This window comes from Porites lutea, chromosome 3 (assembly GCF_958299795.1).
Source record: "Porites lutea chromosome 3, jaPorLute2.1, whole genome shotgun sequence".
Taxonomy (NCBI): Eukaryota; Metazoa; Cnidaria; class Anthozoa; order Scleractinia; family Poritidae; genus Porites; species Porites lutea.
The window spans coordinates 41,149,026-41,176,484 of record NC_133203.1 but is presented as its reverse complement, the minus strand read 5'-3'; the positions used below and the strand labels follow the sequence as shown (position 1 = coordinate 41,176,484).

The following is a 27,459-nucleotide window of genomic DNA, read 5'->3' as shown; positions in this document are numbered from 1 at the left end:
GATGTCTGATTTTGACAGCTGTCAATCTAATCGTACTCATACGGACGGCTTACATAACTGAAAGGCTAGTCAAGTTGTGCAAGATCTATTGTGACATTTGACATCGCCTTAAATGAAGTGTGTGTGCGGGTGGGCGTACGCTACGTCATAACCAAATTTTCTCGGATGGATAGCTTACCAAATTTTGTTACCCATGATGCTCCGCTACAAAGCTCAATGGCGTCAAGGGTGTTGTCTTAGACGTCTTCCTCAAACTGATCACTGATTTCAGGCACTAGAGGCGAGAAAACCTGAAAGGAAGTTGCAGTGGAGAAGCTTATAGCTGAAATGTAAGTTTTCCTCATAAGAAAGTTACCTGAAGAAGGAGATAGTATTGCACTTTCGGTTCTGAATAATTCATGAAGCCATTAAACGATCCGGCTTGGACGCCGAAGCCTGGATGTGGGTTATAAAATTAGTAATTTCGCTCTTGTTCCGGTAAAAGACACGTTATTATATGTTGACTACCAATTGATAAATAACCCAACACTTCGTTTTGACGTTAATGACAAGTTCAGAGAGCTTTCTTCCAATGCACTCTTCGACTTCCGCCTTAGGGATTCCAACTCGAGGCTGTAGTATTTGGAAGGGACCTAGATGAACTGTATTTAGTCTGTTTTACAAAAATATTATTGGGCCTTTCGACAAAAGTTGTTTCGCTCTCCCGTTCAGGTCATGGAGAAAACAGCGCAACATTTCTTCTGAAATATGCATGTCGATTGTAGTATCACGGCTAGCCTTAGTAGTTGGTTGGTCATTGGGAGTCAGGGGAAGGGTAATTTTTGTAGAACTGGTGTTTCAAAATGTAGGTGAACACTGTCTGGAATCAGCTAAGGGTTCCAGAATTCCAATGGTACACATACATGTAAAAAGATCTCCAGGGGCTGTTTATTTATTACCCTGAGGGGGACTGGTCATTTTGCTGGGGGGGGGGAGGGTCCATTTTCAAGTCTTGATTGGTTTTGGGGGTCATTTCCAGATAAGAGTTTTCTGGTGGGTCAGTTTATTATTCATGAAAGTAGAACAAGGCAGTGATGGGCAAGAATTGAAATTGAATGTAACATCTGTAAATAGTAAACACCAATCTTATTTACACAACTGTAGAGAAGGTATGTGGTCAACTTCGGAACCATCTTTAGCCTGCAGGCGATATTTTTTCTTGTTTTTCAGGCAAGAGATTTTCTGAGAAGGCAAGTGTCTCACCTGAAAAATGCCAAAAATTAACACCTGTTTGCAGACTACATAATTTTTTTGTTAGAATTATATTTGTAGTTTCCACAATAATCACATTAGGGCTCACTTTCACAATAGCTAAAATTTATGGGGTTTATTTCTTAAAAGTTAGGATTCATTGGGAGTCAGTTTGAAAATATTCTACACTTTCTCAAAATGCCCCCCTCTTCCAAGTAAAAAAATGCCTATCTCCTTTCCCCCTTCCCATGGACCAAAGGCAACCCAAGTGAAACAAAACAGTGTGTTCGAGAAACAAAACTGAATTTCCTGTAATTGATAAATACATGTAAACAAACCTGTTCATGAAATGTGAACAAAAATATAAAAGTGGAAATGATCCTCACAGTTAAATGAACAACCCTTGTGGGTTGAAAAATAACCGTACAGAAACTTCAGAATTGTCCATAGGGGTACTTGTATATGTATTTCTCTATGTTTTTTGTAGTTTTGCAGAATTGTTTTAACATCGAACTTCATCTTACAATATTATAGAAATACAGTCGACTCCCGATAACTCGAACCCTCGCTAACTCGAACCTCGTGCTAACTCGAACCAAAATCGATTTCCCCTGGATTTTCATCGTACATTCACTGTAATTTTACCCTTGGTAACTCGAACTCCCGCTAACTCGAACCAATTTTCGTTTCCCCTCAGGCAATTTTCTATATAATTTTACCCTCGATAACTCGAACCATGTTTTAAGCCCTTAAAAAGGAGCAAAAATACCGTCTACATACGGGCGTCCGAAACATTGAATTTTGGCGGGATTTCCTATTGACGTGTTGTAGGAGTATAGTTTACTAGTGGAGGCTGATGTTGATTGTCACAGGCTAACGTGAAGCACCTTTTGTTCTCAAAACAGTAAAATGCATGCTCTATTTAGGCTATGTTTTGTTACGTTACGTTCTATTTTACAATCTAGAAGTATCTTTTCATTTTCACTTGACATTTCTACAATTAAATGTGATTAAAATGTTCACTGTGCAGTAAAAACTGTTTCTTACCATACTCTCAGCTATTCTCTTTGAACTCTCGATAACTCAAACTCCCGATAACTCGAACCTTTTTTCAATTTCCCTTGAAGGTTCGACTTAATATAAGGACTTAATAGACAGCTTCTATTTTGGAAAGTTCAAGTAAACGTCAACTCGTCTGTTTAAAACAATTAAGAAACAAAGTACCTAGCCGGTTGGACTGGGACATTTCATTTTTTATCCACACTCTCCCTCCCCCCCACCCCCCACACTTCTCTACGGAGGGTTGTCCTATGTAGTTCAGAGGCATTATGAGATTTCATTTCTTTTGTCTGGCCACCTACACAGGGCTTCAGATATTTTGCGATGTTGCAATTTCTCATGATGGACCTCAAATCGCTACTTTTCAGAGAATTTGTGAAAAATCGCACAATTCAGTGAGAAAATAAAAATGAAATATATTATTTACTTTAATGTAAGGTTCTTCGCAATGATTTTTCAATCGTGCGATAGCATTGGGCCTCAAATCACGTCCAATCGCACAATTTTAGGAAAATTGCATAATTTGTAAAAAAAAAGCCAAATTCCAGTAAAGTAAATGATAAATAATTTCTAACTTTAATTATGATTAACAACTAAAGAAAGCCTTGCACTGAAGACATCTGAAACCTTCGATCGCATTATCTTTGGGTAGTCATTTTGATTTCAGAGACAAGCAATGTGGTCAGTGGTGTAACGGCGTCATGTAATATTAAACAAGTGTCCTTTTTCTTTTTTTCTATTTGTTTTCTTTCTGGGTCAAGATAATTGGACAAATTTAACAATTTGTTTTAGAATAGATGTTTTATTATTCTTTATTACATTCAAATTACCTATAAACAGCATTGAAGTGATTTTTCTCCTTTGAAACTGGGTAAAACAATGTTAATTAGCACTGAAAAAATTTGCATAATTTATCACATAATTTAGTCCTATCTTATCGCACAATCTGCCCTGAAAATGGCGCATAAATTTTGATTTTGTTTCACACCCTATCAGAAGGCCTGTGGCTACAGGAGCTTAGAAGCAAAGCTAGAACTACAGTAGAACCTCGATAACTCGAACTCAGATAACTCAAATTCCTCCCTAACTCAAACTAAATTTCCTTTCCCTTGATCAAAATTTACCCTGATAACTCGAATTTCCTGCTAACTCGAACTGTTTTCTGTTTCCCTTCAGAGTTCGAGTTACTGGGGTTCTACTGTAATGAATATATCCAAAAATTGTCAGCAGCAGCTTAATATGCATAAGAACAATGATATATATAGTAAGTAACCTCTGTATTCAAATTGAAAAAAAATATTGTTTTGGAATTTTAAAAATATGTTTATTCTACATGTATGTGAACTTACAGAGTCATGCACTTGATATTTTTGGGCAAGATTAGATCCCTAATGTGTGGTTCCAGAAAATATCCATACCCCCCCCACGGAAGACCATTGGAAATTCCGAGGGGGAGGGGGGGTTCAAAGGCAGTAATTTCCGAGGGGTATGGGGGGTTCATGGGAAACTATTTTCCAAGGGGTGACAGACCATGTACAAAACATTGAAAGCAACGTACGATCGATCTCAAGCACAAAAACATACCTACGTACGTTGTTTTGAAAAAAAAGTCGGTACTCCTGGCCATTGACATGAGGTTAACATCATTAGCTTTAATGTTTCTGTTTTTCTTTGAGTTCGCTAGCGCTACAATCTCCAGAAGAACGATGTGTCTTTGGAACGAAGTCGAAAACGATTGAAAATGGCGGACATAACTGGAGTCTTCTCTTCGTCTCGTCTTCGTCCGACCGACATTAAAGTGCTTTCACTTCTGTTCACTGAGTATCCCTTTTCGCTTCCTTGACATGCATGACACACATTTTTGATAGGTTTCATGTTTTATAAGCGTTTACTGTGCGTGGAAACTCATGAAAAATGCGATGAGACGAGAATACTTTCGTTCCCATTTCTTGCTCGACCTTCACAAGGCCCGGCTACCTGGCTAGTAAATTCTGCAATCGTGACGACGTTCACGAAATCTAGCGCATTGGCATGTACGTGTTGGTGAAGTTTTCGGCCCTTAAATAATAGTCAACCTGAAGAAACTGACAAAATCTGTAGAAATAAAAACAGCCAGACAGGAACCTTTTAAGTTTCTGGGTTTTTCTTGCTACCGTTTGCAAAGTTGTTTAAGCGGGTGAAACTTACATTAACGTTCGTGTCGCAGTAAACACAAAAACGTAGAACAATCGACGTTTAAACTTTGCAAACCAAATGTTTAAGCTTAATTTATAAGCTTACAAAAAAACAACACAGACATAATTTGCAAACGTGATGGCGAAAAAGCTAAAAGTTTGGCTGAATAATAAACTTAACAAACGTTTACGCTGCACTGTTGTAATAAAATTCTTCCGTATTTTCATAACTGAGTTAGTATTAACTTTCTTTGTTTTTAAGTGCCCAAACTACTTTGAATTTCTAAAGTGTGGTAAGCGAAGTCCCCATTTTAAAATTCTGGAAATTCCTGGGGGGAGGGGGGGTCATCAAAGACCCCCTGGAACGGAAAATCCTGGGGGGTGGGGGGGTGCAAATCAAAGTGTCTTCCGTGGTGGGGGTATGGATATTTTCCGGAACCACACAATCGGGGCTTTGCTCTAACAGTGCCCGGTAGCTCCTGGCACCTAATGTTTGCTCTCAGGTGACCGGAAAAAGTTTTTTTTTTTTTTCTCATACAAATCATATGCTGGGCACCCTAGGTTTTACAGGTTCAGTGCACTTGGCTACCTTCAATTTTCCTCAGAGCTCAGCCTTGCTAATGTCTGCTTATACTGTAAGTAGGAAGCCATTTGAGTTTTAAAATAACTATTAGGCTAATTTAGCAACAGAACGAGAATGTTATTTGACGACAGCATGCGCAAATCAAACAACTGGCTTGACCAATGGCTGAGTGGCGAATTGGGCACCAAAAGTCAAGTTTAGTCCTTTCTACGCGCTTTCATCGTTGCCAAATGACTTTCCTGTTCTGTTGCTAAATCAGCCTATTGTAATGTGAAGGCCCCCAAGGGCTGCCTCACACTAACTCAGATTTGTTCTCAATCCCCATGTAGTCCGCAGTCCAACTCTTTGGCTGAATTGCACGTACATAACTAATTGGGCCGTCAACAAAACCCAGATTGGATCGCTTGGATCGGATTGGACTCTGGATTGGATTGAATCAGACTGGTACTTTTGCTTTTGGTGCAGAAGAATTATTTTGAGAAAAGCTGTTTTTAATAATGACACAGGTGGTTTGGAATAAGTAATGCAAATTCTCACAACAGGAGTCAAACCAACAACCAACAAGCAATCACTTTCAATGTAACTTTGAACTCTAATAATTGATTACAAAATTACATTGAAAGTGATTGCTTGTTGGTTGTTGTATGACTGCGAGGGACTCGGCTAAAGCAGATAGGTGTGAGAAGACTTCTTGATAATGAAAATAATGTAAGTGACATTTGAAGAGGTCATTCGCATATTGACAACAAGTCATTGCTATTGTATCTTGCTCATTCCCATGATTTTCTTAATCGTCTCCTCTGAGAGATACTTACATCTCTCTCCACCATCTTTGATTCAGGCGATGTCACGTGACCAAATCTCGTTTTGGAATTGTGATTGCATGAAGTTATGCAACAGAAAATTTCCCAATGCAATTCAGTTGAAAATAATTCTTTGCACTGATTTTCAAGCTGATGGTGAATTTCAAGCCTGGTGATACATGAGAAACGAAAATGCCAGTCCGATCCAATCCGATCCAGAGTCCAATCAGATCCGCAGTCTGATCGGATCCGAGCAATCCAATCTGGGTTATATGTTGATGGCCAGCCATTTGGTTTGTCTTAGTGAGCAGCAGCCAGTTGCAGGGAATCTTTTTTGTTTCATAGTAGGCGACTTTGAAAACAACTGGGCTTTTCTCACAGCCATTCTCTGTAAAGTATATTTTTGGAATAATCTTTATCATTCAAGTTTTGGCTAAACTCTTGCTACATTGATTACAGTGTATTAATTGCATATCTGCATCTCTTTAATTGTGCTGCTTTTGCTAATGTTTTCAGTTCTAGAAATAGGTATTGGGATTTCAAAAATATGAGCTGCATGCTCCATATCCAATCTCAGGTTGAACTATAGAGTAGCTTGGTTTTTGACCACAAAATGAGCATAATTCTGCAGTCTCATCGTGGGAACAATGCCCACCAGCTAAGCAAGGAGGAGAGAGAATTAGCTTTATTATAGAATAATAAATCTTTTGAACAACGACCCATGAACGGTTCTCCGTTTTTTAAAAAAATTGTATTTGTGTTATATATATGTTGTAGTTACTATTTTACCTCAGGTATTTTTCATATTTTTCCTTTGTTTCAACTTTGTCAGAATACACTACCACACCCAAAAACAAAAGAAAGAAAAATTACCTGAGATAAAAAATTAGCTGCAACATATATGTATTTTTTATGTAAAGAATTCCCTTGTAAAAATTTCCCTCCCACACTTGGTTATGCTGGTGGACATATCGTTAACATCCCCTCTGAGGTGTATTTTTTTGAGAAGTGGCAGACATACCCAACTAAGGTGATTGACACTTCCATCTGATCTTTTTTTTTTATAATTAAGGAAGCAATATGCATAGATGCAAATAAAGAGTGGAACAAGCTGATACTTTACAAATTAAAAGCAAAGTTTCCGAATACTGGTAGAAAGAGCAAGCAGTAAATAATGAATATTTCAAGCAAGTGACTAAGTTCAGTGTAAGCAAATACTAATGAGTATTGTTTCCATTAAAAACCTCATCTGCCTGCTGTACAATTAACAGAACCCACTATAAAAGTGTTTTAAATTATATCTCTTTTTATATTACTAGCAACCACTAGCAGGTTCTTTTTCTTGTACTGAAGTTGGATAAGGTGTCATGCAAATCAGGTTATATTACATTAACAAAGCTGTCACTTTCTATAAAATTATTGTCATGACCAGCTTAAACATAGTAGTAATAGTGAAATGGCAGAATTCTTACTACCAATGCAATGATTAAATCACCATGCAGTCAAGCCACATTGTAACTGTTCTTGACTATTTTAAGAGTGACAACTTTTTAGCAAAAACAAATACTAATAAATAATCTTAGTATTGTTTATACAAGTATTGGTCATTTTAAAGCCGTATTGTACCTGTTTTTGACTATGACAGAAACGTCAATGTTTATTTTACATCGTTTTAAATTTTCACAGACCCTTAAATTTATTTTTTGTACGTATAAGCCATAACTGAAATCAGAACAAGGCTAATGTTCTCTTTAAAAGCCTTTTCCTGCTGATATTCAGGTAAAATTTCTTTATTTGTTTATTTGGTTTTTGCTTTCAGTCATCCCTAATGGCAGCCTCTTCTGATCAAGAATTTGAAAAACAGAAATCAAGTAGCAACACAGTATGTTAAGCTTCTGGAAAGCTGTCAATTATGCTTTTTTACCATAATAATATTTAGTAGTCACAGAAGATTTAGAAAGAAATGTTTTCTTCAAAATTTTCTTCCTGTAAACTTAGACAATCAACAACAACAGGTATTTCTTTTGCTCTCGTTTGAACTGGAGCTTAGACTCAAAGTAACCATAATATAATGCTATAGGAGACCTTTTTGTCAGACTTGTCAGTCCCCGGTTTTAAAATCCAATGGGGAGTCTTTTCCGTTCAGCTGCGAGGCTCGCTGTTTCTGGTGAATTGCGAGTTTGAGACTACACTAAAGCGCTAAAACTTATCAGGGCTGAAAATTTTTGAAACAATATGTACATGTAGTTTACACCTAATTGCAATAAGGTTGTCATAGAAAAAAGCAAAAAGCCAAATAGGAATTAATTAGCATTAAATTATCATTGCTTGCAACATTCACAACACCCACGCTTATAGCTGAATATTAATCACGTAATATGAAAGTCAAATCATTTGCATCAGTTTCTTGGTGTCATTCTAATGCAATTCGAGGCTGATTCATCTAGCGGATTTCAAACGTGCTCTAATTACAAACGTACATCGGATAACTACTAAAGAAAATGGCTCCATTTTTTTTTTCAATAAATATAGCCTGGGATAAATTCCAGGAACGCAAAGCGTCTTTTCGTTTAATGCTAAATAGAAAAGCCAGTCTGCGTATAGTTTGTAGTGCCCAACACCATCAGATCACAATTTTCAAGCAACAAATCAGGGGTTTAGGCAGGACTTTCCATCACGGAGAGGGTGAGGCGTTCCTCCGCCAGTTCCTCTCCCGCGCCACAAACCAAGCTTCGTTTGTCAGGACCCTTTTGTTACACACATCAGTGTTTCATGTGCGGAATCTTACAGCGTGGAATTACAGAATTATTTCTTGTTATTGTGAATGACTTCTTAAATAATTGTTAAATTATTAAAATACGCAAATGTAAATCACATGGCTAATTAATTCCTATTTGGCTTTCTGCTTTTTGCTTTTTGCTTTTTTCTAAGACAACGTTATTTCAATTAGGTGTATATTCCGACAAACATGAAAATATAGCCAAGAGCTAACAACTTCAAACGGCTGCAGGCCATGCCTTATTGGTACTTAATTTCACATCAAATATGCGTTTACCAGTTCCAGTTTACCTTGAAAGCTACTTCTAAAAATTAATATGCGTGGTATTCAATATTAGTAAAATCGAACTAGTGGTCTATTATCAATGCTGCGATCTGATTGGTTGAGCTACTACTAGGCTATATGTTATAGCCTACTAGTGGCGAAAAGCGCACGCTTTTTGGCGGCAAAATAGGATTAAAGTCTAGCTTTAAGTAGCTAAAATTTTTTTATTCTCGATATTTTTGACCAACTAGTTGGATTTTACTAAAGCAATTATTCCTCTCGCCCTCATGGCCTCTGAGTCAATAGCCCATTTGGCCTTCGGCCCCATGAGTATTGACTCAGAGCCCATTGGGGCTCCAGGAATGATTGTTAAATATACTGATATGGGCTTTGTTCTAGCCTATTCTCATGTGCGACCGTAGGTAGTTAGGATTTTGTTAGACATGGGATAGTTAATGTTAGAGACGGTCTGATTCCTATTAAGCCCAAGATTCTGAGAATTCCCAGTATTTGATGAACCGTTCGAAAGGTCTAGTAATCAGTAGTAATAGGGTGCAGTGAAACCTCTCAGCAAATAATAAATTATCAGTTTATAAAATGTCGGCGTTGTAGGCTTTTGATGGTAAAATATATAACATATAAAACAATTATTATTTTAATCTGACTTTTGCAGGCTGATAATTGTCCTCCGATCACCACCTCAAGCCTTACTTCACCAGTAGAACCAGGTCAAGATGACGCTTTTTCTACCAGCAGGTCAGTACTAAACGTTACCCTTCTGGGAAGTGAGTGGAATTCCTCAGAAGGTGGTTTGTCAACATTCAATAGGGAACTTGCAATTTACCTTTCAAAACACCCCAAAGTGGAAGTGACATTGTTAGTTCCAGAGGGAGTTTGTAAAGATGAGGAGAAAAGAGAAGCTAGAAGCTATGGAGTTACTATTGTCGAGGCAAAGAAACAGCCAGGCTTTGATCCTCTTGACTGGTTAACCTTCCCACCTAAAGATCTCAGTATTGATGTGATCGTTGGACATGGTGCGAAACTTGGTCGCCAAGCACAGATAATACGAAATTATGTCAAATTTAGAAACTGTAAGTGGCTGCAAGTGGTGCATACGGCTCCAGAAGACATCAGCAAGTTCAAAGATGACAATGATCCCCTTTCAAAAGGTGAAAAAAAGCATCATGTTGAAGTCGACCTTTGCGAACTTGCCGATCTTGTCATTCCTGTTGGACCGCGATTGACCGAGTATTTCTCTTCGTATTTACGCGGCTGCAAAAATGAAAAAGACTTGTTTTTGTTTACTCCAGGACTTTTCGAAAGGGAGTTCGGGAATTTAGAACAAGCTGCTCGTGACAATGCAGACTTTAAAGTTTTAATATTTGGTCGTGGCTCTAACGAAGATTTCGAGGTTAAAGGGTACGACATTGCTGCCAAAGTATTTACGGACCCAAGGTTGAGGAAGAAGCGTTATCAACTGATCTTTGTTGGAGCACCTGAAGGAAAGCAAGACGAGGTTAGAGAAAGACTTTTGAACTTTGGTATTGATAAAGGGCAGCTGATTGTCAGAGAATTTATACAATGCAGAAACAAAATAAAAAATTTGTTGTGTGAAGTTGATCTTGCCATCATGCCATCAAAATCAGAGGGATTTGGACTCGTCGCACTTGAAGCCTTATCTGCAGGCCTCCCCATTCTTGTAGGCAGTGAGTCAGGATTTGCCAAAGCATTAGAGAATGTCCTTCATGGTAGTGTATGCATTGTGTCTTCAGATGATCCCGCAGAGTGGGCAAAAAAAATTGAAGCTGTACGTGTCAGACATGGAATGCGGCTTAAAGAGATCAAAGCTCTGAAAGCATCGTATGGAGAGATGTACAGCTGGAAGAAGCAATGTGAAGTTCTCGTGGAGAGGATGTGGGAAATGGTCTATGGTAGGGTAGACACACTGTAGTAATTTAGTAAGCTGACGTAGTTAGTTTTACCTTATCGTGGTACAGCGATGGTCGTTTGAACATGTCACATTAGACTTACCAACTCTTGGCGACTGCAGCTCTCTGAAAAGTACTTTAACCGATTGAGGTACTAGTCTTTTTAAACTTGATGAGCAGCATTTTAATTATTCGTTTCGGCTAACGGGATTGTGGTTCCCCAGCCACAAGTATCGGATACGTCACCGAGATACGCGATCATATAAAGGCCTGAAAAAAGTAAACGGAAAACGCCGCTCAAAGATTACGCAAGGTTTATTCGCGATTAAAACATGACGTTTCGGTGGCATATGACACCATTTGTTAATGGCGACGCGTAGTCGCTAAAATGCCATGTCAGTCTAATCGCGTCACTCTGTGCTTAAGTGTTTTACAAAATCGTTCGTTTTCACAAGGTTTGTACCACTACTGAGGAAAAATGATCATCTGGCCACATACAAAAGCGTTTTATCAGGTCAGATTTACGTCAAAATTCCAGATTGCGTTCTTGCATTGCCGTAAGCAGTACCAAACTCCAACTGAAAGGGTAGACGAAACGCTAAGATGTAGCTTATTTTAAAAACTGCTTATAAGGAAGTTGTCCCTGTTTTGATCAAGCATATCATTTAATTAATTTTACAAATTAAACGTGTACCCGATATATTTTTTTTCGTTAAACATCAACCTGATTTCTGCGATGAACGAATTTTCTATTGTAACATAAGCTGTTTTTTCTCACAGGGTCCCCCTGGGAAACATCCCTTAGTATTAACTCTGAAATGAAAGCTGACGCTGCATCAGGAAATCAAACTGAAATATCCACAATGGAAGGCCATCAGTCTCAAAACAGACGAAAGCGTAAAATTTCAGGAACTTGCTATGATCCAGGTATGGACCTTTTTTTTTTCTTGCTGCAGCCCTTTGGCATAACTGAAAGGGTTAGGTGGTTGTTCGATTTTACCGTGATAATTAACTGTATGAACTTTTATCTTGGCTGTGTGGTAACCGATTCGAAGGATTGTCCTGAATAAAGTAGTAAATGGTTAACTTAGTGCTGATAGTTTTTTCCACAATTTCAGCATTACATTCAGCACTTGCATGATGAAAAAAGAAATATTGCATGGACATGTGATCAACCTCGTTCCTGGGGCCAAGTAGGAGAGAACCCTGGGAACGAGGTTGGAGACCTGATCAGGATTCTGCCTATATTTCCATACGAATTTTCTCAGTGATGTTATCTTCACTTTCAGACGTTTTTACTTGGCATTATTATCTAGACCTGAGTGATAAACGGGAAGAAATATTCCATGAAATTCTGAGAAGACAAATACAAGTGTACACTACATATCGTAGAGTTTCAATCCCCAATGGAGTGTCCACTCTGATTGAACATATACAGGATGCGTACAACTTGGCGTTTAATTTGTGGGCGTCGGATCTCTCTTACATTTTGCCTCCACTACACAACCGAACACACAAAACACCACTTGGAGGCATGGGCGCGTCGGTCAGCCAGGCCGATGAAACACTTTATTAGGGACTTTGAGATCCAACGACGCGACGGCGACAAGAACGTCGCTTAAAAAGTGAAATTGCGTTTTTTTCAGTCTTTATAGCGATTATTCCTACCCACTTACTTTGCCAATTGTAGGCGAACTCCGCTGAAGCTTAATTTCAAGGGACGAAATTCAAGCTCAGAAAGAGAAATAAAATTTCGTCGTTGCTTGTTTACGCCCTCTATAAAACGCGAAAATAGGCATTTTCACGTCGTAGTCGTGCAAAAACGGGAAAGAAATGTACAAAAAAGTGTGATGCACGTGCGAAGTTGTTGTTTTGCAAATTAAACCTATTGTTTTTTTTTTTTGACGTTCTCGTTGTCGTGCGCGTCGTTGGATCTTAAAGTCTCTATTAACTCACGTGAAAAACTCCATTGTTACAGTAATTCTAAGAACACACCACAGCCGGACACGTAAACCCGAAAAAAGCAACTATTGGAAAAATAGGGACCGTGTAACCCAACCTATGCCATGGCGTCACCTTTGGGGTTAAAAGGAAAAACTAATAAAATTAAGCCTGATAACATGAATACGAGCAAAACACGAGATGTTACATAAAATAGCTAAGAAACATAGGGACCTTTACACATGGTAACGAGATTAAGGCTAACAGAATAAGTGAAAACTAAACTAAACAAAGCTAGTTGACGCGGCGAGGCCGACCGTAGAATGACACGCATAACTAAACGGTCACTAAATCAAACCCCCTAACTGCGATCCCTCGCGCGCTACACTAGAACCCAGCTCTCCGTTTCGTGCCGGGAAAATAGTAATTTATGTCAATTCTAATTTACACAAATTACATTATTGCCCACTTTTACAACTAAAGGGCAACTGGGTTGATTGTTAGATTCCTCTAAGAGGCTTTTTCATACAGAATTTTTTTCCCTTTTACTCTGTTTCTGTGTAATACGTCACCCATGCATTGTAACTGTCGACTCACATTTAACACAGATTTTATCTTGGGCTCGAGAATACTACAAACCCGGGGACCAGATTTTACACCTAAACGATCATGTCATAATTAAGTCTCTCAAGTAAACTAAAAAAAAGTTTCTGGTAGACTGCGAGCAGGCTCACTTGAGTGATTTTGGGGAAACCTTTGGCAGCCGCCAGTGCGGGAAGAAGTTAGCCTGCAAGAGGGCTATTGATTTTCGAATTTCGTCTCTCTCGAGGTGTCAAGATATAATACAGCGGAAACAGAGCAAATGTAAACAAAAATGGCAGAAAGTTGTGAGGAATTCAAAAATTATTAGCCTGCGTGCAGGCTCTCCGCCGCCGAAAGTTTTGCGGGAAATGGCGCACCAGTGGGGTTGAATGCAAGCTAACTCGGCGATATTTCTGGTTTCCTCTATGAAGCCCTCACATTTTTCAGTGGTATTCTTTTTGTTTTCAGTCATTATTACCAAATGCTGTTACCAAGATCTGAATGGGAAAAAGAGGAAAATAATCCATGAAACTCTAGCACAACAAATACAATTGTACTTGCAACATCGCACTGTTTTCTCTGATGAAGGAGTGTCTGGTCTGATTGAATATATAAAGAAGACGCATAACGTGGCCGTGGAATCTGTTGGTTTGGGATGTCTAGAAATAACGTCTCGGTGCCCCACCTTGGAGAGCCTTGAGAGTCTGTGGAGTGACTATCAGTCTGGTCACCTCAACGACATTGCCGTAAGATACCTTGTGACTGATGACATAAAGAAGAAACTCAACGTGCAAAATGTCAGGTTAACGACAACCATTGAAGAAGAAAACTACAGGAATTGTAAAAAGATTTTAGTGGAAAAGTCATGTGAGTTTGAAATTCCACCGACAGTTTAATTTGCAGATTAAGGTGACTCGACCCAGTTTTTTTGGGGGGGGTACCATCCTACTTTGAAGCTCTCTGGTATCCCCCCCTTTACTTTTATCGTAAGTCTAACACATAGAATGGATAACATATAGATCAATCTACAATATAACATAAAATTTTTGGCGATCGGAAATGCGATGCGAAAATGATAAGCAAACTTTACACGGATTATATCTAATAAACTATGTGATTCATCTCTTTATTTTGGGCATCGTTATAACAGAGGGGTCCTTGCAAGTCAGCAGAACGCTTTAGGGCCTTGTAAATGCGCGCGATTTCGAGCAAAGCAAACATATAGAAATTATAGTTTTCGCTATTTGTTGACGTTTGTCAGCGTTTAAGACTCTTTCTCACGAAAAAAGCATTTTCTTAAAAATTCGTAGTTTTTTTTCCTTCAAATTTTTTCAGGGCCACAATTGATTAACTAACTACCCGGGCTCTGAATTTCATGGTCATTGAAAAACTGTGACATTATCTTCTATAAGCCCAAACTTGAGTAAACATTGAAGATTTTTAGCGTTTTGGCTGAGTTTGTGCCTTGGGAGTTGTCTGTTGTTTCTAGTCTGTCATTATACAGCATTCTTGTTCAGCACGCGTGCAATGACCACGCTTGGCTGACTTCCGAATGCTCACCAAGATATTCCCGTCACGAGTTGGTTTAATTATTGGCTTGCATTAAACCTATGAAAAAATGATATTTTTTTAATAGTAAGTAGATTTAGTGTGTAGCACTTCTTGATTTTTTGCAAAGGCTCAAGAAGCACGGGAATTGATTAAAAATTTTGAGTTAAACCTCTATGTATCACGCGATGGCCTGTCTCACTGTACCAAAATTATCAAATCTCGGTGAGCATTCGGAAGTCAGCCAAGCGCGGTCATTGCACGCAGCCAAAACGCTAAAAATCTTCAAAAATCTGCTCGAAATCGCGCGCATTTACAAGGCCCTAAAGCGTTTTGCTGACTTGCAAGGACCCCTCTGTTATAACGATGCCCAAAATAAAGAGATGAATCTCATAGTTTATTAGATATAATCCGTGTAAAGTTTGCTTATCATTTTCGCATAAATTATGACCTAAATTTGGAAACCGCTGAATTTCTCGAATTGGGTCTTTGCGATTTTGGTGAAACTCTGTTCAGCGCAAGGCACTATTGCGCGCTATGTGTAGCCGAGAGATTTTCACGAAAAAATGCCTGCAACAGCAGATTTTCGACTCAGACCTCAAAGGGGCGTGGCATTATAACCACGTGACATTTACTCCGATCGCCAAAAATTTTATGTTATATTGTAGATTGATCTATATGCTATCCATTCTATGTGTTAGACTTACGATAAAAGTAAAGGTGGGGATACCAGAGAGCTTCAAAGTAGGATAGTACCCCCCCAAAAAAACTGGGTCGAGTCACCTTAAATAACAATTATTCACCGAAGTGGAGGCGAGGCCCCGAAGCGGCGAGGTAAATATCCACTACTAGCCACCGACACTGAGGTGAATAATTGTTTCAGTATATACTAAAACAGTGAGATAATTGAGCACAAAATGATGATTTTTAACTCGTTTACTGTTGCCAACGATTACAATTTTGGCGCGCGATGACCGAACGGCCGCGTTCGTCGCTTTTTCTTAGCGACAAATAAAACTTTTGAAGGCGTTTGTTTAGCTCTTGCGGGGAAGTTTCTTCAAAAGGAGTTGTGAATTCTGTTTGTATTTAAAATAATTCTTTAAAAAAGATTATTAAATTTAGTTTTAAGCTTATTTATGAACAAGTCAACTAAATAAAGTAACGCAAGACTTAAGCTTAATTTGCATTTGTAAACAAAACACTTTTTCACCGGTTTTATCGATAACTATTCAACAGTCAAAAAGACAAAGCTTTACCTGTTAAAACTTCCAAACCGAACTTCGTCACCTTCTTCATGTATTTCGGAAATAGCTTGCTTGATTAGTTGTGAAATTTCTTAGTTTGTTACGGCAGCAAACCGGGAAAGCATTTTGCTCGCAACCTACTCGAGTTTGGCGTCGCTCGTCGCTCGGAGGAACTGAAGGTGAATCAGTGAATAGTGCAGGATTTTCACTGATTGAGTAGCCAATCAGAGCGCCCGAAAAACACTATCCACTGTTTTAGTATATACTAGACTAAAATAAATTGATCAATACGATTTGTCCACATTGGGTTAAATTGACTAGAAGACGTATCTTCTTTTACTGAATTCCCTAGATCCATCCGGGTTGAACGAAACAATGTTTGGTGGCCGTGGGTGGATAGTTTAATTATTGTAGGTCTTGAATGTTAATAACGCAGGTGCCTCTGGGTTTGTGAGTACAATTCTGAAATAGCTTGTGCTTATTACTTGAATAATTAATGAAACTACATGAAAACAAACTAAAATAATTTAAGCGTTCGTTACGAAAGTGTGGTAGATAACAAGTTTTACCTCATTGTGCGTTAGCAGTGTTAAGAAGCAGCAGTGGCTATTCACCTGAATCAGATCAAGAAACAGAGGACCTTTTACGGATTGACCCAATCTCAGAAGTTTCTAAGGTGGGATTGTATTGGACTGTCAATATAAGATATATAGATTTAGCCAGAGCTAAAAACGGAGCTCTCGTTAATATTTATAGTTTGTTCAAAGAAAATAGAAAATCGTGTAATGCTAAGCGGCGAAGGAAAAGAGAACGGTGAAAAAACAACAATAGGTCTAATTAAGCCTGGTTTTCATATGTCGGGAAAATCCAGAACGATCGGGGATTCTACTGTTTTCCGAGTGTCCCAGATTTTGCGGACTAATGAAAACTCGAAATCGTAGATATCCCCTATCGTCTGGGATGGACGGGGACAAATCTGGAGAATCGGGAGCGTTTCTATTTTACCAACGCGTCCCAAATTTCTGCGATGGTCGGCGATCATTTCCGACAAATAAAAACTCAAATTTGTATCGTCGGGGACGTCGGCGATGGATTTCGCTCATTACCAATCCCCTAAATTGCTGGGCCCCAGTCCCCTATCACGCAAGTTTCAATTTTTGGCGCACTTTCCATTTCCGGCCAAATTCATCAGGAGCATCAGAGACCGAATTGTGGCAAAGTTAAGCCTCGTTAGTGCCTAGTCATTGCCTAATCCTGTATACTAATTAAGTCCCTAGTCACTGCCTTCCTGCATGTTAATTATGTGCCTAGTTAGTGTCTAGCTAGCTAGGTAAAAATGCGTTCCTCCATACTAATTAGGTGCCTTCCTCCATATATAATGAAGTGGATAGGTTTACTAATGAGCGTCTCTCTACTATAATAGGAACAATTTACTTGCCTAGACTTACCCGTTAAGTAACTTGAGCCCGGTTTGAACTTCTATTAAAAGGAAAATAGGAATAAGAGAGCGATCACCTAGCAACGCGAGAAACGGCTTTCTATATCTTATTTAGCGCTAACACTCGGATATATAAACAAAACACACACACAAAGTGAAGCTGAAAAGTCTTTATTTCAATTCAGCTTATGTCTTCTTATTTAGCGCTAAAACTCGGATATATTAACAAAACACACACACATACACAAAGTGGAGCCGAAAACTCTTTATTTCAAGTTTGTTTGACTATTACAAAACTGTTTTCTCCTTTCTATCTCAAGGAAACGACTAACTATTGAAGTCTCAGTGTTTCACGCGCCGTTAGTCGGTTAATTATGCGAGTTCACAAGCCCACATTCGCATAGGAATTGGCTCTACAGCTAGACCCAAGGAACAGTCTTGACATATTATTATAAAAACATAAAACAATGAAAAAAGCTTAAGAAGGATTAATTGAAACACGTGACTATTCAAAGCTCGCGAGAAAACTAGAGAAAACCTCCCTCTCCACAATATTATTCTTTCCCCACCAAGCAATGTTACGTGGTTTCTCAGGGGGGTAAAAGAAATGTCAAAAGCTGGCTATGCAAGAGATTGTCGCGGTCATCCATCAAATCGCTGGTAGATTGCCAACATCTTCCAAATATGGTAAGCGCCAGTCGGTTATAAAGAATAAGACGGGGAATTGGAGCTTTTAAAGACCATTAGCATCAGGTTTTTCATACGAAACCACAAACTGCAGTTTGCAGTTAGGCGTTAGCAGTTTCACGTTGCCAGGATTCAAATTTTAGCAAGGCGTTAATTGTTTAGTGCCGCCATGTTGTTTTTCATCAAGTGGAAGCCGCATCACTTTTTTCGCCTAAAACACGGGAATAATTCATTGATTCGAGTTCAAAAATCCAACCAACACATCACAGACAGATACAAAAAGCTACTTCGTGCCTTTAAACACCAGGCTGTAAAATTTTTAGTGGCAAAAAACTTTGCCGTAAGTCGCTTACCGCCGAAAGCCCTTCCTGCCGTTCAAACGTGAACTAAAAACTGCAAACGCGACCGCAGGACCGGAGTCACATGATATTTTGCGGTTTGCGGTTTTCCATGAAAAGCCTGATGCTAAAGGTCTGTAATCAGAAACGGCGAAATATTCTGAATAAATAATAATGAGGTATATTGAGGCAATATACCATCGCATCGATGGTATATTTGCTCGCATCCTCTAAATATAGCCACCGCCAGCTTGGTTATGAAGAATTCTCCGGGAGATTAAGGCCAATAAAAAAAGGAAGAATTATTTTGAATGAATAACAATTTTGTTTAATTATCCTAGGACAAGAAGCAGGTTCTGACCCATATGGAGAGAGCTGAGAGGGCAAAAGTAAGCTGCGTGGTATATGTATTGTAGTGGGCGCTCCTTGTCATTTAATCAAGGGAAAACAGATATGGAAACTAAAGAAGATCCATATTATTAACGACTTGCTCATTAATCGGAGCGCGGGTTAATAACAACAACAACAAGCTTTATTTACATTTCGCTTTATATTAATATGCCCTTAATGTCAGATCCCAAGGGAAACAGTTTGTTTTGTTTTCCCGAGAGTCCTGATGTTTCCCGAGACGAAGTCGAGGGAAACATCAGGACTCGAGGGAAAACTAGACTGCGAGAAGTCTCTCTTTTTCCTCAGATTTAGTAAGACGCGCGTGGTCATTTGCGTGCCTCGGGCGTTTTGCTCGACGGACCAAGAAAAAAGAGAGACTGCTCGTAGTCTAATGGAAAACAAAACTAACTGGTTTCCCGAGGGACCTGACATTAAGTGTTTTGTTATATCTATAGACTTTCACTTCAACAGCAGCAAAAGAATAACCGGAGCGAACCAGAACAGTCGACTCGGTACTTATAACAACACAAATTTAATTCTCAAAACCACTGAATGAATGATTTACAAAGTACTTTCGTTATATTATTGGCATCTTTTTCCTCCACCGGTTGCTGTTTCTCTTCTGGGATAACTTTAAAAATCGTTGCTTTTTAGGTGAGGCTTCGTGTGTGTGTTGTTGTGTTCATTCACGAAAAAGAAAACTGGCAGTGTTTTTACAGCCTCTGGCTCGCCACTTTCCACCATGCGTTGATCACGTGCTCTAACGTATCCCGAGCGGGGAAGGGGAACATTGCTTAATGTATCACGATCGGGATACATTTGATTTTAGTCAAGGCTATATGACCAAGAATCAACCTATGGCAGTCCCTGTTTAGTTGAGTGAAAGCCTAAAAATATAACAATTATGTTTAGTTACATAAGGTGGTTTTAGTCTACCGGTCAGTTAGATACAACATCATTAATAAAAACTAAAAGTACATTAGAGGTAAGGGAATGCCTGCCATCTAAATAAGCCGTTAGGTTTCCTAGTTAGATACTAGTGTTGTATTGTTACAATTTACTATGAGTTCCAACATTGTTATTTTACTGCACACAACGACAAGCCGCTGTACACTAGGATGGCCTGGAGGACTTTTCAAAGTACCGATGAGTTATTAGTAACTCCAGTTTTTGTACAGATACGGAAAGTATAGTTATCGGAATGGAGAGAAATTAACTCTGAATGCTGCCAGCATGAGGCTGGAAAAAAGTCGGGATTACAGAAGTGGTCAATATTTTAGACCTAAAGTCGCCCACCTAAAATGTAATTAAAACAATGGCCATGCTTGTTCTAGGTGACAATTGTACTAGAAATATCACTATCTCGCAAAACCCTCGCTAAACTTGGTGAGATTAACTCAACTGAAGTTAAGCCCTGGCGGAACTGCGGGATCTGGTTTGGTGACCATCAAGTTGGCTTTGGTGTAGCATGAATTCCAAACAAAAGCAAGGTTTTTGACTGTAAAAAGCCGTGCTGGGAGTTACTTCCGACACACAGTCGATAGAACCAAACTCGTCTTATGAAGCAAGTCGCCCTCACAAATGTTCCTTTATATAAATTTTGGCTTTTTATTTTGATATTTATGGTCCAAATTGCTTCGTTGTTTTCTTTAAAATGTACCTGTCGTCGAAATTCAAAACCGAAAGCATTTCCTTATCGCCAAAACGGCCGCTCGTATAAACGGGCCAAGTTTGTCATTTGTTGACGTCCTTGTTGACACCGACAGATGTATAAATACATAGATATACTGGAGCTGGAGCACTTGAGTTTGGAAGCCGCTAATTGAGGTCCACGCTCGATCCACGAGCTGCGGGCGCACAAATTTATAAACCTCGGCTTTGTTGAACTTTCCCTCGCGTAAAAGCCATTAATGTACTTTGACCGTTTTTGTTCTTACAAGGCATGGAGCCTATGACCGAGAACTATAAACAATATCTATTTTTCTCGAATTGTTTTCTTGACACGAATTAGGCCTAGAAGAAGCGGTTATCTGCTATATCATGAATTGACCACTCCAGAAAATGCCATGACATACCATAATACTCTTTAATCTTCATATAATTCTTCACTCCGCAGTTCACGTACTAAATGATTTTCATATATTCATAACTTCATCATCATCCTTTCACGGGTTTGCAACGAACCAATTGAACTAACTCCTCCCAGTTGGCTAGTTAGCTTAACTGGTTGAGCGCTGCACCGGTATCGCAGAGGTCAGGGTTGGAAACCCGTACAAGCCTGAATTTTTTTCAGGCTTTCTTTTCGCAACTGCAAAAGCTGCGTATATAACTGCGATGATCTTCTTTCAAATTATATATGTTACCCGAATAACTTTCATTCCGGAATAAGATTCGTTCCAAAATTAACATCGTACTGCATTCACATGTTAAAATCGAAAGTCTCAGTCTATGGCGTTCAATTTCACTATGTCTAGTCGCACTAGACAAGATACACATGCGCCACTCGCCCAGACTACACGATTTGCGAGTTTCAATCCGGAAGGAAGTGTGCTCTCAGTTTATATGATTTTAGTTTACGTCATACCCAAACGAAAGTTTCATTCGGATTGAAGACCGGACTGAGCTCATTCCGGAATAACTTCTACGGGAACAAAATTTCTTCTCGGTATCATGTGAACAGATGCAAAGAAATATATGTAGATGGCATGAACTTGTTGCGGAATGAAAGTTATTCCGGTATCATGTAAACAGCCCCTAAGGTGTGTAGACTGATGGATCTTTATTCACCTTGTAAATAAAAACAGGCGTCAAGAGGTTCTCTACACAAGGCTGCTATTAGTGGACAATGCGAGACGGTCAAAATGCTTCTTGACAATGGTGAAGATGTGGATCAAAGAGATCAGGTTTTATTTTAGTGTTTTTGGTTATCAGGTAAAGAATTTGAAGGGTAATATGAACCTAAGCTGGTCTAAGCTGCCTTACAATAAGCCTGTAATTGTATGATATACTGCTCCCGACCCGACGCCTAGCTTTTCTTCGCTTGATATTGGAGTTAGCTGGGTCGAGTTGCTAGCCTTTTTCTTAAGGAAACTTATCTTTAATTCTTCAACAATTGTTGCGTTTTGGGGTGTAGGCTGTAAAGTTCTGTTTCAAAATTGATTTGTCAAAGAGGCGTTTATCTGTGGGTCGACCTTTGAAAGAATTTCAAGAAATCAAATAAAAGGGATGTAAGATAGTCTTAAGCTTACTGGAAAACTGAGTCCCACGATGTCCAATAATTTTGTTAGTTCCCTGTTATAACCTCCTTCAGTTGCTCTGTTTATCTTTTCGTTAGTTTTCTCTGACACCTCTTCATCTTGCCTGTTGGTATGGACAGGAATCTGTTGTCAAACTGTTGTTAGAGCAGGGTGCGGACATTAACGCTGAAGACAGAGTAAGTTCAGTTGATGGTTGAACGTTTCTGACCTTAAATAAAGAAGCTTTTTTTAATTAACTATGGTTCTGTAAGGTACGAAAGTAAGATCTAGGATTTATTAATTGAAATTTCACATCTCTTAAACCCATTACAAGGTGAAATTGGCGTTTTATTAAAAGCTTAGGTTTTTGTAACCTCGCGTTTCATCTCTAATTTTAACTAGATTCTTCTCTTTTAATGTATGAAAATTATACAAAAACAAAAACAGTGCAAGAGTTGAAGCCCTAAAGTGTAAAAAAACAACAACAACAACAAGATAATTGAATTTGAAAAAAACGTGTTGGGCGATTAATTTTCACAAGAGTGAAAAACTTTTAATAGTAATCTGGTTTCACATGAGGAAACCTAACTCGCCTTCTTTTTAACATATTAATTGCCTTTGTTGTTTAATTTAATATAATGGAGCTCGTCCTTGGTATTGCGTGTTTTAAGTTATAAATCATTAACACAACCAGGATAACAAATTACCATTTGCTTCACTTTTTCTAGTTTCAACGTACCCCTCTGCAAAAAGCGGAACGCCACAATCACTACTCCATAGTGCAGTTACTCATGAACAGTAATGCCAGGCCAAGTAACCAACAACCGGTAAGATATATACTTTAAGGGTGTGCCTGGCTTTCGGTGAATTAAAAACGAGCCTTCCATTTAACTGAGATTCAACACGTTAAGTAAAATGATTGGGAATTAAAGCCTTCAAGACTTTGAAAATAGCAAACATGCCAGAGAAAAGACGCACTTGTAGACATCATTCAGTGGATTTACTGTTTCATTATCGTGAAAGTTATGCTTTTAGAGTGGCGGGTAATAATTGCCCTTTTTTTCGATTTTTGTTTACTGAGTAAATAGTAATAAATTTACTGGTTGTGTCGGTTTTTAAAACTCGCGGCGAGAAAGGCTAGGAGCACTAACAACAAGAAATCTGGACAAGTGAGCGTGCTCGAGGGTTCCTTCTAGGACATTCAAGGAGCCAAAAAAGCAGGATAGCAGCGCGCTGCTTTACAAATCAGTACTACAAAAAATGGATAAATCGGTGCAAACTCCGACTAATTACTCAAAGAAAGTAGATATATAATGTGATACTCTACTTGATTTTTAGGTACAGTATGGATGAAGGGGTAATTTAAGCATTATTTTAAGGATACGACGTGTTTCGGATGTATCAGTATCCATCGCTAGTTCACATAATTGTGACCTTATATAAAGTTTGATAACTATAACTTTACGGATCATAATGTTGAATGTGATTACGATTTAATTTACCTGAAGACTGTTATTTTCATGTTCTGTCATTTATCTTGATGTCCATCCACATTTTGAGTTGTATTAGCGAAGTTAATTGTATAAAATTATTATAATATTGTGATTAGTAAGTCAGAGTGATTTTACTCGAACCGTGAAATAGGTTTTAGAATACTACCACTATTTGTTAGTATCTGTTTCTCGGGTCAAGTAAAATCGCTGCTCTATAATGATCACTTTATGCAATTATCGTCCTTTGTTGTCTATCTCTATGTATGATTACAATTCTGTAAACTTTATTAACCTGACGATGGATGTTGATGTATCCCAAGCGCGTCGGTTGTGTTCTTTAAATGTTCAATTTTCATTTTAATACTACTGAATTTCGATGAACGATAACTTATATGTGCTTTATTTTTATCACCTCAGTTAGATTCAGATTCTTGGTAAGTACACTGACTCGTTTTAACTTCTTGCTTGCAGTTAAGTTTAAAGTCACTTGCGGAGAAGGCATTCTTGCGTGTGGATACTCGATCGGGATTTAACATGCTCACGGCAGCGGTCTTTGAAGGAAACTATAATGTTGTTTCCGAGGCGTTTGTTCTCCTCGGTAACCTTCAAATACAGATGGTTGCTGATGCTCTGGCAAATGTGGAAACCAAAAGGCCTGTTCATCACGAAATTGAAAGCCTTTACCGAAGGACAGTGGATAAAGTCAATACACAGTCAGAGCTGCACCGGTGTACACGCGGTAATGACGCCGAGAAGGCAATAGAGCTTGTATTGAATGATTGCCTGGACATAAACACCCCTGCATTGTGCAATCGCACACCTTTGTTGTGGGCGAGTCCATCATCCTCTGGTGAGTTTATTGAGACTCTCATTGATCTCGGTGCTGATGTTAATGCTCAAAGAACCGATGACAAAGTAACACCCATGAAACTGGCGGCTCATTGCAACAACTACATGGCAGTACACTTGCTACTGGAACGAGGAGCTGACGCTAATATCGAAGATGTCAATGGTTGGACACCAATGCACGCAGCTGCCAGTGAAGGATTCTTTATTGTTGCAGAGCTTCTAATTGGAAAAGAAAGCGACGTGAACGTCCGAAATATAGAAGGAAGAACCCCTTTATCTGTTGCAGAATATAACAAACATAAACAGCTAAATGGCAAGGCCGACGTAAGTATGGTATACAAAGAAAACTCCAAGGAAAGACTTTTCCTTGTTCGTGGGAAAGACAAAGGTAAGGCAGCTTGGCACTATGTCTGGGTACAAAAACATTTATTGGGTCTGTTTCGGAAGCGAGTGAAAGGAGGCAGTCTTAACGTGGCAAATTTTGGAGTTATTCTTCGTAGTGGATGGGGAAAGGATCCTCCAGAAGGCACAGGTGACAAGATACTTAAGGAGTGTGACTTTAAGTTTAAAGAAATACCTGGTGTGACCGTTCTTCACATTGCAAGCAAAAAAAACAACGAACCCGAGATAATCGATCTTTTGGTTAAGTCCGGGGCGAATGTCAACGCCCAGGACGCTGAAGGGTTCACTCCCCTGCACATGGCAGCGATCCATGGTAATCTAAAAGTCGTGAAGAAACTTGTTGATCTCGAAGCTGACGTTAATATCATCACAACAGATGGAAAGAATGCTGCTGAGTTAGCTCACTTGAATGAAGAACTGGATATTGAGGAGTATCTCGAGTCGAAGATGGCTTCTTCGCAAAGAACCAAAGAAAAAGAGGTTGACTCCGAACTTGCAGAACTCATACAAGTCCTTCGTAGTGGGTGGAGAAAGGATCCTTCAGAAGGCACAGGTGACAAGATACTCAAGGAGTATGAGAAAGAAAAACCTGGTGAGACCGTTCTTCACATTGCAAGCAAAAAACACAGCGAACCCTATATAATCGATCTTTTGGTTAAGTCCGGGGAGAATGTCAACGCCCAGGACGCTGAGGGGTTCACTCCCCTGCACATGGCAGCGATCCATGGTAATCTGAAAATCGTGAAAAAACTTGTTGATCTCGAAGCTGACGTTAATATCGTCACAAAAGATGGAAAGAATGCTGCTGAGTTAGCTCGCTTGAATGAAAAACTGGAGATTGAGGAGTATCTCGAGTCGAAGATGGTTTCTTCGCAAAGAACCAAAGGAAATGAGTATGACTCCGAACGTGCAGACCAACTTATAGAAGCTTACGGTTTACCGGCCACATTAGATGTAACAGAACACTTCAAGGGAGTGAACCTTTAAACTGTGTTTTTTGTTTTTTTTAATTACCGGTCGCCTGTATAACATCACACTTGTATAAACCTCACGTGTCTGTAGCAACTGAGGCCCTGTCCACACTAATGCGTTTTCCTTGTCATCGTAAAAGCACCGATCGATTCGCTTCCACACTGCCTTTTTGATGCGTTTTCGACTGTTCACTCTAAACCGTTCGAAAAAGATAGAATTGCACGTTGTTGCGTAAGTTAAACTCTATGCGCATGCTACAAACACGCGTGCCTGCATTTTTTTCGGTCATCGTTTTCATTTTGATGCGTTTTCGACCTTTCTTTGACTGTCCATACTAAGGGTTGATTCCCACTGCCGCGCGATTTTTACGTGCCTACGTGCGTAAAATTTACGTTCGCAACTAAAATAGAGGCAATGCATGAGCAGTCGCTCGTAAGCGTAAAAGTTGAACCTCGCTCAACTTCACGTTTAATCTCAGCACTTTATATCTTGCCTCTCTTTTATTTACGTGATTAAAATTTACGAGCGCTAAGGTGCGTAGCCAAAAACGAGTCAGTAGAAATCAGCCTCTATACGATGAGTGTGCGGTTGCGTTTTGATCCTCTTTACGCTCATGCAGTGTATAAGTGTGGACGGAAGGCGTAAACGCAGCGCAATTAATGAGTTTTCAGACGAAAATGTATTAGTGTGGAGGAGGCCTAAGGCCCAGTTCAAACGTCCGACGTATCGACTAATGAGGAAAATCTATGTTCTCACTCATTACATTCGATTTGACACATTTGATGCGACGTTTGAACCGGGAATTACTAACAGTTTGATTGCTATTATATTAGCTTGTAAAAGGATGGCATTATTCATGAATTGGTGAAAGGAGTTTTATTATAAGCAAACTAGAGTTAGACTTTCAAGTTACTCAATGATAAAAGTACGTTTAGTGTCAAAGTATTAATTCTCGCGTACCAAATGTTCGACTGTTTTTGTTAGTCTTACTCTCCCTTTTAACACTCGCTTCAGATTGTGCGCATTGATGGACATCGCTATCCCATCACATCACTGAAGGAATCACTATCCGTCTTTTAAACAATTGAAACCTGACAGTCAATTCTTAAATGTACAATAATGTTCGTTTTGTTTTCGGGAATGTTCGCAAAATCTTATAAACGCCAACGAACTTTCGCGGAGATCTTGACGATATTGCGCGTTTACTAGTAAAGCAGTTTCGTTTAACGAAATTATGCCAGAGTGACAAGTCGCACTGCCGAAATTTCTGCAAAACGAAATTTCCCTGACATGAGGCGAAAAGTGCAGAAGGTAACACGAATTATTTTTCACTTTGCTCGGTTTCCTTTGTTCTTTTTAGGGGAATATGTTACATAACCCCTCATTATTATTCACTGTCTTAAAAATTGATGGCGGCTTTGAGTGTAACAGGGGAGTGCGGAGCTGAAACAATAGCTGATGACAATAACAACTATTCATTATATACTTTTCCCTGCTGTTATTCCCCTCAACATTTTTA

General features: G+C 39.1%; 1 protein-coding gene across 1 annotated transcript; it reads left to right on the top strand.

The window, feature by feature from the left end:
* Nucleotides 1–214: 214 nt before the first annotated feature.
* Nucleotides 215–25,955, top strand: LOC140932306 (uncharacterized). Its single transcript, XM_073381927.1, has 12 exons — nucleotides 215–329; nucleotides 7,669–7,731; nucleotides 9,566–10,823; nucleotides 11,601–11,747; nucleotides 13,812–14,210; nucleotides 16,720–16,811; nucleotides 18,940–18,987; nucleotides 21,793–21,891; nucleotides 22,323–22,421; nucleotides 22,953–23,051; nucleotides 24,189–24,756; nucleotides 24,853–25,955. The coding sequence occupies exons 2-12, from the start codon at nucleotides 7,678–7,680 to the stop codon at nucleotides 25,953–25,955; spliced, it is 3,966 nt and encodes a 1,321-aa protein (XP_073238028.1). The 5' UTR covers nucleotides 215–329; nucleotides 7,669–7,677.
* The last annotated feature ends 1,504 nt before the right edge of the window (nucleotides 25,956–27,459 follow it).

What these genes read in the sequence shown, in the direction of transcription:
- LOC140932306 (XM_073381927.1), top strand. Translation starts at nt 7,678, where the DNA reads ATGGCAGCCTCTTCTGATCAAGAATTTGAAAAACAGAAATCAAGTAGC. An exon ending in GATGTGGGAAATGGTCTATG is followed by an intron (nt 10,824 to 11,600) that starts GTAGGGTAGACA and finishes TTTTTCTCACAG; the next exon opens with GGTCCCCCTGGGAAACATCC. An exon ending in ACCAATGCACGCAGCTGCCA is followed by an intron (nt 24,757 to 24,852) that starts GTGAAGGATTCT and finishes TATCTGTTGCAG; the next exon opens with AATATAACAAACATAAACAG.